This window comes from Notechis scutatus, chromosome 3 (genome assembly GCF_049901735.1).
Source record: "Notechis scutatus isolate UNSWTSFEM ecotype Mainland chromosome 3, rNotScu1.2, whole genome shotgun sequence".
Classification (NCBI taxonomy): domain Eukaryota; kingdom Metazoa; phylum Chordata; class Lepidosauria; order Squamata; family Elapidae; genus Notechis; species Notechis scutatus.
Window position 1 is genome coordinate 203,409,819 of NC_142011.1, and position 12,721 is coordinate 203,422,539.

At 35.0% G+C, this 12,721-nt stretch overlaps 2 protein-coding genes and 1 long non-coding RNA gene across 3 annotated transcripts in view; 2 read left to right on the forward strand and 1 right to left on the reverse strand.

Moving 5' to 3' along the window:
- Positions 1-12,721, reverse strand: part of LOC148131562 (uncharacterized) — a 67,719-nt gene that overhangs the window by 40,229 nt on the left and 14,769 nt on the right. The window lies entirely within an intron of this gene.
- LOC113429186 (mas-related G protein-coupled receptor member H-like) lies at positions 1,463-6,555 on the forward strand. The gene is made up of 2 exons (XM_026691706.2): positions 1,463-1,566; positions 5,425-6,555. Exon 2 carries the CDS (start codon positions 5,467-5,469, stop codon positions 6,553-6,555), a length of 1,089 nt encoding a protein of 362 aa, XP_026547491.2. The 5' UTR covers positions 1,463-1,566; positions 5,425-5,466.
- LOC148131565 (proto-oncogene Mas-like) lies at positions 9,693-10,323 on the forward strand. Its single transcript, XM_087959012.1, is given in 3 exon segments — positions 9,693-9,741; positions 9,744-10,100; positions 10,103-10,323. Coding segments are annotated over 3 exon segments (627 nt in total).

Consider the following 12,721-nt stretch of genomic DNA (forward strand, 5'->3'; position numbering starts at 1 on the left):
TTATTAGATAAAGTGGCTTCACGGTTTAGCCGTTATTAGATTAGAAAGTGATGTTCCTTTTTGACAGCTGAGATAACCATTGAAAGGAAATGCAGAAGGGACCAATTCTTCATATTAAATGTATGTGTCACACACTGGACGCACCCTCCCTCTGTTTAGTAAAGGGGGGTAAAGTTGCAATAGTTCACGTGATGACAATGTGATGCTGCAAGTTTGACATCCCGGATCTAGTCAGTTGAGCTAAAGTCTTCACTAAAACAGACATATAGGAAAAAATAATAATTCAGAAACAGAGACCAATTGACTATAATTCCTTGTGTAGAGTGTTGAACTGATGGCCCAACATACCTGGTTAAAAATACTATCTCAAAACTCACCACTTGTCAAGATCCTTCAGATTTCAAATAATGTCAGGTGAGAAAGCCAAACATTTGAAGGGTTTCATATAAAACATTAGAGTTTTCATGCAATATTTTTACCAGCCCCTGAAGTGGATTACCAGCAGTTGAAATACTTTTGGTTTTCATTTTTCTATAGTTATTTTATACTGTTTCTTGGTTGTAAGTCACCCAGAATTGTTTTAAGATATGATTTCAGTAAATAAATAAAATTACCACATTTGGCTAGCCAAACAGTCATCTTTACTAAGATTGTTGCCAGTGCATTTAATTATTAAAAAACCCCTTTTGCTCTATTTAAACTAATGGTTATCTTAGCAGTCAAAAAGAAACTAGCTTTTCTAATCTGATAAATGCTAAACAATGAGACCACTTTATCAAGTAAGTGTGTGGAGCTTGCTTAGTAAAGTATGTTTCCTAGTATGATTTGATTGCTTATTTGTACCTATGACTATAACTAAGTGTTGTACCTTATGATTCTTGATGTATGTATTTTTTTTCTTTTTATGTACACTAAGAGCATATGTACCAAACACAAATTCCTTGTGTGTCCAATCACAGTTGGCCAATAAAGAATTTTATCTATCAAAAAATGAATAGAAGACATACATTTTACAATTACAAACCAGTACATCTATTTCTTTTGAAATGCTTTTCTGAAACTCTTTTTATGCCAGGGAGCCATTTCAGTACTTAGTATTGATGAATATATGTTCTGTATTTGAGAAAGGTGAAGATTACCAACCAGTCTTTATTTTCAGGTATTTATGAACCTCTGTGTCTAGTACTTGCATAACAGATTGTTATATGACATAGAAATGCTATAAATAAATAAATAAAATAAAATTGCCACAATTGTCTACCAAAACTATCCTCTTAAGTAAGATTACTCCCTATGCATTTAATATGAAGAATTGATCCCTTCTGCATTTCCTTTCAATGGTTATCTTAGCTGTCAAAAAGGAACATCACTTTCTAATCTAATAACGGCTAAACCGTGAAGCCACTTTATCTAATAAGTCTTTCATTGTTTAACAAAGCATCGACAGAAGACCTACATTTTACAATTACAGCTCAATACATGCTTTGGAATGCTTTTCCAGGATCTGACGTGGAAGAATATATGTTTTGTGATCAAGAAATATTAGCCACCGGTAATTATTTCCAGGTATACATTAATCTCTGTGTCTACTACTTGACGGACTGGCTATGTTACAGGGGCAGAATGTTAGTGACTTGTGATGGAGTCATACTATGCAGATAGCTTAGTTTACGGAGAGGTTTTCTACAGCTCAAATTATAGCTTTGTGTGTTTCCTACCCAAACTTACTTCAAATTAAATCATGGATTTGCGAAAGTCAAATTGTTGCTCTTTCAAAGGTAGCTCTGAGAGGGACAACACATTCAGGAGCAGCCTATTGCCTTGGGAAAAAAATGGAGTGCCAATTCCTTTCTTTCATTTATCATTTGTTCCTAGAATAACATTTCAAACCCATTGCCTTATGAGTGTGTGCAGATAATTTATTTCGGTGAAATTGGAAAATAGCCTACTGTAACTCTTTCTTGAGATCATCTGAGGTTTAAAAAAACTATTATAATGGATTGAGTACCAAATTGTTCTATTCTTTCTTCTTCTATGGTCAAGATTCTCTCTTTAGTCTAAAGTTTTTTTTGCTTTTAAAAAAAGAAGAAACTTGTTAACAGACCAAAGGTATTCCTGTGTTGAACTGATTTAAATCTCAGAATAGATCCCTTGAAATCAGTGGGGAACCCTATATACATAGGAGGGATTTGTGATTATATCTCCTGGAATCACAACATCTACTAAAATGCTGTTAAAGTTTGCTGTATCAGTCTTGTGCAAGGAAACGGACTCTTTATTTGAATATTAGCAAAAAATAAATAAAAAATACATGTTTGTTTTCATGAGCTCTCCATATGATCCAAGTGGATTCAGCCGGGTGTATCTTTTAGCTTGCTTATGATAGATTGAGAAATTAAAAATATTATGTCTAACTTATCTTGTTTTCCATGAAAATTCAGTAATACTGTTTTTCACTAAATTGTGGGAACTAATAATTCTTTTTTTTTAATAAAATTTTATTTGGGTTTTCACACATACAAAATACAAGTAAAACATCCTTTTTGAAAATAGCATGGTCCCGGGTTGAACTTCTTTATACAGACACAAAGCTCAGTTTCATGCTCCTTTTTGTGTTCTATTCCATATCTTATACTATTCTACAGTTTCTATATAGTTTTTCCCCTCTTTTAATTTTCTCAATTTTATTTTGATTATCTCATCTCAATTCAAATCATTATATTTATACTTTTGTCTGTTCTGTTTCAATTTCATATTATCTTTTCTCATTAAACAAATTTTCTCCTATAGTTACTAATTGGAGTATGACACCTTTATATCTTTTAATTACATCCATTCAACTCTTATTTAAACTTCAATATATACCTTAAGGTTATGACCTTCAATATAATACATAATACATAACTTCCAATCGAATTCTGCTTGGTACATTCTTATAATACACACTATATTCTTTAAAAAAGAAAGATTATAAATATATGTAATTATAAACCCTCATTCCATTCCAGTTCAGTTCTATCATTAATAATCATTAAAATCTTAACATCTTTAACTCTTCTTTTCAATTAAATATCATACTTCCTTAAAGACATGTATAATCTCCATAATTAATTTTTCCCTTATTTCTCTTCACATATGTTTTATAAATCATTAAATATTCATTTTGTTACAATTATTTATTGACAAGCATTCCACTGAATTACGATAGGTATTTTATCAAACATTTTAATCATACATTGTTTCATATTTTCTAAAGTTATTTTCTAATATAACAATACTATCTTATGTACCTTTGCAGAATCCCTTTTTCCATTAAATTTTCACCCATTATCTCTAAATAGGCCCTGTTTATCTATATTTTGTTTCTGTCCTTTATAACTTCTTTTCCTTTCTTTCTTCCCTCTCATCTTCTCCCTCCCCTTTTTACCCCCTTGTCTCTCTACTTCTAATTCTCTCTTCTGCATTTCCCTCTTCTGTTGCTTTCTGATTTTATTTTTCACTCTATATTTCTTTTTTTTGGGGGGGGTGTTTTTCCCAATCTTAAACTTTCCATTCTCTTCCCCCCCTTTCCTTTTTTCCCCACCTAAGATTATTTGTTCATTAAAGATGGCTTCTTCTTTGTCGCAATCTTCTTGTTCTGCAGGTATTTCTTGTTGTTTCTCATAATTCCAAATCTCCATTTCTAAAAACTGAAATACGAAGCCAAAGGAACCTCTCTCCTCTTGTGCATCTTCTTTGTAATTTTTAAGTTCCATTTTCAATTCTTCTAAAGTGGAGCCATTTTCAACAGTTTTAAACAACCACCCGATTGACTTTAGACATTCAAATACAATAACCAAAAATCCAGAAATCATCAAGTAATCCAAATAGTCCCAAGTTATTTCTTCTTATTTCTTTTTCCACTTTCTCTTCCTGGGGTTTTTGTTGCGATATTTCAGTTAAAATGTATCTTTTGGAAGTCTTGTTGAGATTTTGCTGTAAGTTCTTTTTAATTCCAGGCAGTCTCCTCCTTTCCAGATCCTGCCCTTTTATTCTTTTTCTCTCCTTTCCTGTTTTCAAAAGCTTTTGATTATCCATAAATCTTTATTATCCCTTTGACTTTTTATTTTCAGCATTAAATGCCTATTAATGTCAAAGTGGATTTTTTTCCAATTTCTTGCTTAAGTCTCTTAGCTGTCAGTATAGGAAAAGGAGGGAAAAACCCCAAATATTTTCCCTTTTCTCTCTCCTTTGCAGCTTAAAAATCTTCTTAGGGAACAATGTTATTTTTTTAATGGTTTCAATTCCAGGGTACCTTATTTGTTGCTTTTGCTGTTTGACCTGGTCAACCAAAACTTTCTCTTCTTATCTTCCTCCTGCACATTCTTTTCCAGTCAAGTTCTTCTTTGTGGTGGCCATTTCTGACCACCGCTACAACCGCCTTCGGAAAAGGGAGTAATGGCCAGCTGGGGAAGAGAGATGTGGCTCTCCTCAACCCTGCAGGCAGTCTCCCCCCCTCTTCACCACCTCTACAGGTGGCTAAGCCCCAAAACCAGCTGGCTCAGGGCGCTCCAGCGGCGAGCACGGATCGAAGCCTCGCAGAGACGAGGTTTCGGTCTGTTGCCGAAGAAGCTCAAACCAGAAATCCGGGAACCAATAATTCTGAAACAGTAACTTTAGCAACGTCCAAGGATTTAAAATAGAATTCAGGATCTCTCTGGTGTTCAGAAAAATATTCAAAATTGAACTCGTTCTGTTTCTTGATGAGTGTAACTTTTCTTTTTATGTAGACAAATTCCTTGTGTGCAGATATGGTATTCAGCAGGTTCTGACCAGTTCTGGAGAACTGGTAGAGGAAGTTTTGAGTAGTTTGGAGAACTGGCAAATACCACCTCTGACTGGAGATTTTACAGTATCCTTCCCCTGCCACGCCCACCAACCCACAGAACTGGTAGTAAAAAAAATTAAATCCCACCAAGCCTTGTGTGTCTAGTCACACTTGGCCAATAAAGAATTCATTCATTCTTTCATTCTTTCTTTCATTCATTCACATATTTTAATCATTATAAATATTGTACAAGAATCTATGAATTGCAAATAAAGGTTAAAAATGTGCATCTATTTTACTAAAACGCCACTTCCAAGTCTCTCTCTTGGAAGTATCTTGCTGGCCAGTGGTAGATATGGGATGTTTATTTTTTCTGTTTATATATTTCATCCATTAGACATTTATTTATTGGCTGCCTCTCAACTTGCTTTCATGAGCTCTGTATTATCATCAAGAAAATTGCACAGCTTTTACTTAACCACTTAGTTTTCTTTTAGCTGTGCAAATTGCACAGCTTTTACTTAACCACTTAGTTTTCTTTTAGCTGTACAAATTTTCTGAACATAATTTAGCATAATTTAGGACTCATTGTATGCTTGCTTTGCCTCTCTTTGTAGGTGTTTATATACAAGTGAGAAAAAAAAATTGAGCTGAGCAGAATGGCAGAGTTTGGACCTATCACATTATTTGCTTCAGAGGTTAAACATAATACCTACAACAATCCAAATTCCACATCATTTGCTTCAGAGATGAAATATAGTATCTCCGACAATCCAAACTGGACTGACTTTGAAAATTTCCAAATTCGAAATAGTCCAAATTTTACTGAGATGATCATCTTTAATGTCATTATTTTGACCCTCTGCTTTTTGGGACTTCTAGGGAATGGAAAAGTCATCTGGATTCTTGGTTTCCATATGAAAAGGAATTCTTTCTCCATCTATGTCTTGAATTTGGCTGTGGCTGATTCTGGTGTACTCATAATATTGGTTTTGATGCAAATATCCCAGATTCTTAATCAAAATAATTTTAATTTTATTTTCCTCCTCCTTTATTTTGTGTTGTACAATACTAGTCAACTTTTACTCATAAGCATCAGTGTGGACCGCTGCGTATCTGTGCTTTTTCCAATTTGGCATCAATGCCATCGGCCACCCAAATTATCCCTCATTGTGTGTGCTATCACTTGGGTTCTGCCCGTTGTGTATTTTGCCTTGGAAATGATAGCTACATTTTCCGAACCTTTCCTATTGTTTCAGCTAGTTTTCAATGGTCTGGTTTCTTACCCACTGGTGGTCATTTCCACTCTGATCCTGTTTGTTAAAATTTTCTTTAAACAGTACCAGCAAAAGCGGAAAAAAGTGTTGATGGTAACCTCACTTGCTCTCATGTGCTTCATTGTATTTTGTTTGCCTCTGAGCATACTTTCCATTATTATTTACAGTATACTAAAAATCAATGATTTAAATTCACTAGTTGATACCCTGCTTGCGAGTTCACTAATAGAAATTAAATCGATGGTGGACTTTATTTTAACTAATGCATATATTATTCATCCCTGGATTCAATCTATAATTATTCTTGCATTGCTATCTAATATCTGTATCGCAATAAACAGCAGCATCAATCCAATCCTTTATTTTCTGGCTGGGAGAAATAAAGAAGAACGATCCAGAGTATCCATGAAACTTGCACTCCACAGGGTGTTCAGAAATGAGGAAGAGTTAAATAAGAGAAACGGAAGTTAGAACTTTGAAAATTACAAGAGAAAGATTAATTTTAACATCATGGAAGATTACTGTAAGCTATTATTAATTCTAATTAGTATTAATAATTAATATGTATTAATATTATGCTAGCACTGATACTATAGAATTATTGCTAGAGAATATCATGATGTTGAGTATTGCTCAGAGGAATTGTAACGAGATAACATACTGTCTATATGGATATTGAATATGTTGCTCTTTCTATCTATCTGTATAAAAGCGAAACACCATGCATCATCACAAAATCTCCAGAACCATAAAGCCTAAAAACTTGAAATTTGACACCTATGTTCCTCTTGGCTTCTAGATGCTAACTAAGAAAAGATTTTTCAAAATGACCATCAGAGCATTAGTATTTCCTATATTATTATTAACATGCTCTGATGCTAAGGAGTTCTACTCCCCCTCCCCACCTGAAAAGAAATCTGTTCCAAATGCAAAACACAACCAGAGAGGAGTAGTTTCAGTTTCAGTTTCAGTTTTAGTTTAGTATAGGCAAGTTGAGCTAAGCCACACCCAGGCTCCTTGCTGTCTCCTTCTTGCTCACACAGCAAATACTGTTTCAATTTCCATCTTTCAGTTTCCAAACAGCCCTCAACTCTCTCACACACTGACAGGACACTAGCCAAATGAAATGGATGCTGGTAGGCAGAGGCCTAATCACATAGTTTTGTAGTAAAGCATGGGTATAGAACTAGTTTACAATAAAATAATAATAATAATTAATAAAGCCAGTTATGAACATTTCTGAATATATTGATGATCATGCTTTGCTGGCTGGGCAATGAGAATAAATTTTTATTTTATTTTTGTATGTTGTAATTTATTAAGTGCGACCATGTACAACCAGTTCCCACTAAAATTTTCCTCACGTTTTAAATCATGGGAGACAGCAATAATGTTCTAAAGCAGAAGTTCAGTGAAATTAACACTCAAGAAGCTCTCTTCATCTAAAAACTAAAATAAACCTTGGGTCAAAGTTAATTATATGTTTGCATTTGTTACATTTCAATTCCTGCTGGACCACAATTTATGTTTTTCTGAGAAGGGATGAGACTTCGCTAGTCTTATTTGAATGGAAGCTCACAAAGTTTGCCAAAGTCTGTAGGTTCCATTCTTTTGCATCCAACTTCATTTGTATCATAGACGTATTTCATGTTAAGATGTAATTTTCTGTTTACGTGTCTAAGAATCAGTGAACACGAGTTTTGTCTTAGCTTGCTATCTTAAAAATATTTTGTCATATCACCATGCTCTTAAAAATCATCTTTGTTTTTTGACTGTCTTTCTTTAAATATTATTACTGGCAGAAGCATATATATAAACATTGAAAGAATTCAAATGTTCCTGTCATATTTTCTCTTTTATCTGAACAAAACTACATGGTTTAAAAGATGATTGTCATAGGGGCTTCAGGGCTTCATGGGATTTGGTCTAAATTACAGTTAAAAATGTGATTTTTTAAAATTAGAAAAATAAGGCAAAAGAACTCATAAGCAATGCAGTTGTAAGGAAAGGTTATCATGGATTGAGGAATAAAGACCAAGGAAAAGCCCTGGGTTTTTAAAACTTTCTTAGAGAAAAATGCAATTAGTGTATAGTGTCTTTACTGGCCACTTTGAGTATTGGCTGATTGTAACACAAATCCATACACACACACATGTATACACATATACATGCACATACATTCCTGTATATTCTATTAAAATAATTGCTCACTACCCAAAATTAAATAAACAAGATGGTTGGCCATAGAATTTGATTCAAATAAATAAACTAGCAATAAAGGCCACATCCCTTCTAGGTTAATACACAGAGATTGGGTTTCTGTGAGACAGGAATAAATATTATCCTAAACTCTGCAGAATTTTCTACAAGAATGTAAATAAAGTATATAAGTGTTTCTACAGCTGCCTCTGTGATGACCTGGGGCATGGCACAAAGGCAACACAGCCAGAGAATAATTATGGGTTCCTTTACTAGCTCCAGCTTTTCCCCCAACAATCCCATTACTCTCCGGTCTGGAGAAAAACTCACCCACGAATCTGCAACAGCCTTTGGCTGCAGATACTTCAGTCCAAACATTCTAAACAGAAAACTTCAAATTATAAATCCAACAAGGCAAGGTAAGGTAATAAATCTGGCAGAACAAGATTAGGAGTTCCAGAAGTGAAGTAACATGGCAGTAAATCAAACCAGTTGGGAGGATGCCAGGAACTCAGATAATGGCAGCCAACACTAGGTGAACTCAGTGTTTGTTCCTGACAACCGCCCCTCCCATCTGCCTCTCTTTTAAACTCCATCTCCAGGTGTGCCTTGTGAAGGGAATCAGGGCCCTTTCCTCCCTTGTAAGCCACACAACCCACCTTGCTCTCTTCTCCTTTCTTCCCTGCATGGCCTAGGATGAAGAGAGGGTGGGCCTTGGTCCTCATCTGAACCCCTTCTCCCTTGTTCTACCTCTCTCCTGTTCTGCCCAGCCTGACTTTTCCCTTCTCCAGTTTCCTTCACAGCCAACGGAGCCACTCTCCCACTCTCTGTCAGCTAATTGTCCTCCTCCTCAGACTCAGACTCTGATGGGGACATGATGGCCTCTTGTAGTTTCTGGATGCTGTAAAGACCTGGATGGTGAAAATGGTTCAGTTGAACCCCGATTGACTCTGGATATGTGGAAATTAGGGATCTGGGAGTTTAATAACTTACTGAATGGTATTGAAACTATCCAGGAGGAACCTTTGCACAGCTTTGAGTTGTTCTTAGACTAACAACTCCTGCTGTAAGAGCAGGTAGCAGTCATGAAGTGGCACCAGGTGACTGGAGTCCTATGTGGTCATCAGATGCCCCTGTGTCTCAAGTGAAAAATTTACAGAATGGTAGCACACCCAGTCTCCCTCTGTGGATTGGAGTGCTGGCCAGTGCTGACTGTCAGCTGTGGATTGGATTCAAAATCCAAGAAAGAAAACCTTAGACTCCATTAAAATAAAGAAAAATACTTTTACTGGATTTGAAGTGATAGCAACGAAAGAAAAGCAAGATCTGAGGCAAACAGGTGCAAAAATTACATAAACTGGACTGACTTTGAAAATTTCCAAATTCGAAATAGTCCAAATTTTACTGAGATGATCATCTTTAATGTCATTATTTTGACCCTCTGCTTTTTGGGACTTCTAGGAATGGAAAAGTCATCTGGATTCTTGGTTTCCATATGAAAAGGAATTCTTTCTCCATCTATGTCTTGAATTTGGCTGTGGCTGATTCTGGTGTACTCATAATATTGGTTTTGATGCAAATATCCCAGATTCTTAATCAAAATAATTTTAATTTTATTTTCCTCCTCCTTTATTTTGTGTTGTACAATACTAGTCAACTTTTACTCATAAGCATCAGTGTGGACCGCTGCGTATCTGTGCTTTTTCCAATTTGGCATCAATGCCATCGGCCACCCAAATTATCCTCATTGTGTGTGCTATCACTTGGGTTCTCCCTTGTGTATTTTGCCTTGGAAATGATAGCTACATTTTCTGAACCTTTCTATTGTTTCAGTTAGTTTTCAATGGTCTGGTTTCTTACCCACTGGTGGTCATTTCCACTCTGATCCTGTTTGTTAAAATTTTCTTTAAACAGTACCAGCAAAAGCGGAAAAAAGTGTTGATGGTAACCTCACTTGCTCTCATGTGCTTCATTGTATTTTGTTTGCCTCTGAGCATACTTTCCATTATTATTTACAGTATACTAAAATCAATGATTTAAATTCACTCAGTTGATGCCCTGCTTGCGACTTCACTAATAGAAATTAAATCGATGGTGGACTTTATTTTAACTAATGCATATATTATTCATCCCTGGATTCAATCTATAATTATTCTTGCATTGCTATCTAATATCTGTATCGCAATAAACAGCAGCATCAATCCAATCCTTTATTTTCTGGCTGGGAGAAATAAAGAAGAACGATCCAGAGTATCCATGAAACTTGCACTCCACAGGGTGTTCAGAAATGAGGAAGAGTTAAATAAGAGAAACGGAAGTTAGAACTTTGAAAATTACAAGAGAAAGATTAATTTTAACATCATGGAAGATTACTGCAAGCTATTATTAATTCTAATTAGTATTAATAATTAATATGTATTAATATTATGCTAGCACTGATACTATAGAATTATTGCTAGAGAATATCATGATGTTGAGTATTGCTCAGAGGAATTGTAATGAGATAACATACTGTCTATATGGATATTGAATATGTTGCTATTTCTATCTATCTGTATAAAAGCGAAACACCATGCATCATCACAAAATCTCCAGAACCATAAAGCCTAAAAACTTGAAATTTGACACCTATGTTCCTCTTGGCTTCTAGATGCTAACTAAGAAAAGATTTTTCAAAATGACCATCAGAGCATTAGTATTTCCTGTATTATTATTAACATGCTCTGATGCTAAGGAGTTCTACTCCCCTCCCCACCTGAAAAGAAATCTGTCCCAAATGCAAAACACAACCAGAGAGGAGTAGTTTCAGTTTCAGTTTCAGTTTTAGTTTAGTATAGGCAAGTTGAGCTAAGCCACACCCAGGCTCCTTGCTGTCTCCTTCTTGCTCACACAGCAAATACTGTTTCAATTTCCATCTTTCAGTTTCCAAACAGCCCTCAACTCTCTCACACACTGACAGGACACTAGCCAAATGAATACTGATGGATGCTTGTAGGCAGAGGCCTAATCACATAGTTTTGTAGTAAAGCATGGGTATAGAACTAGTTTACAATAAAATAATAATAATAATTAATAAAGCCAGTTATGAACATTTCTGAATATATTGATGATCATGCTTTGCTGGCTGGGCAATGAGAATAAATTTTTATTTTATTTTTGTATGTTGTAATTTATTAAGTGCGACCATGTACAACCAGTTCCCACTAAAATTTTCCTCACGTTTTAAATCATGGGAGACAGCAATAATGTTCTAAAGCAGAAGTTCAGTGAAATTAACACTCAAGAAGCTCTCTTCATCTAAAAACTAAAATAAACCTTGGGTCAAAGTTAATTATATGTTTGCATTTGTTACATTTCAATTCCTGCTGGACCACAATTTATGTTTTTCTGAGAAGGGATGAGACTTCGCTAGTCTTATTTGAATGGAAGCTCACAAAGTTTGCCAAAGTCTGTAGGTTCCATTCTTTGCATCCAACTTCATTTGTATCATAGACGTATTTCATGTTAAGATGTAATTTTCTGTTTACGTGTCTAAGAATCAGTGAACACCAGTTTTGTCTTAGCTTGCTATCTTAAAAATATTTTGTCATATCACCATGCTCTTAAAAATCATCTTTGTTTTTTGACTGTCTTTCTTTAAATATTATTACTGGCAGAAGCATATATATAAACATTGAAAGAATTCAAATGTTCCTGTCATATTTTCTCTTTTATCTGAACAAAACTACATGGTTTAAAAGATGATTGTCATAGGGGCTTCAGGGCTTCATGGGATTTGGTCTAAATTACAGTTAAAAATGTGATTTTTTAAAATTAGAAAAATAAGGCAAAAGAACTCATAAGCAATGCAGTTATCATGGATTGAGGAATAAAGACCAAGGAAAAGCCCTGGTTTTTAAAACTTTCTTAGAGAAAAATGCAATTAGTGTATAGTGTCTTTACTGGCCACTTTGAGTATTGGCTGATTGTAACACAAATCCATACACACACACATGTATACACATATACATGCACATACATTCCTGTATATTCTATTAAAATAATTGCTCACTACCCAAAATTAAATAAACAAGATGGTTGGCCATAGAATTTGATTCAAATAAATAAACGAGCAATAAAGGCCACATCCTTCTAGGTTAATACACAGAGATTGGGTTTCTGTGAGACAGGAATAAATATTATCCTAAACACTGCAGAATTTTCTACAAGAATGTAAATAAAGTATATAAGTGTTTCTACAGCTGCCTCTGTGATAACCTGGGACATGGCACAAAGGCAACACAGCCAGAGAATAATTATGGGTTCCTTTACTAGCTCCAGCTTTTCCCCCAACAATCCCATTACTCTCCGGTCTGGAGAAAAACTCACCCACGAATCTGCAACAGCCTTTGGCTGCAGATACTTCAGTCCAAACATTCTAAACAGAAAACTTCAAATT

Excerpts from the sequence above, each read along its gene's own strand:
- LOC113429186 (XM_026691706.2), top strand. The coding sequence starts at position 5,467 with ATGGCAGAGTTTGGACCTATCACATTATTTGCTTCAGAGGTTAAACAT.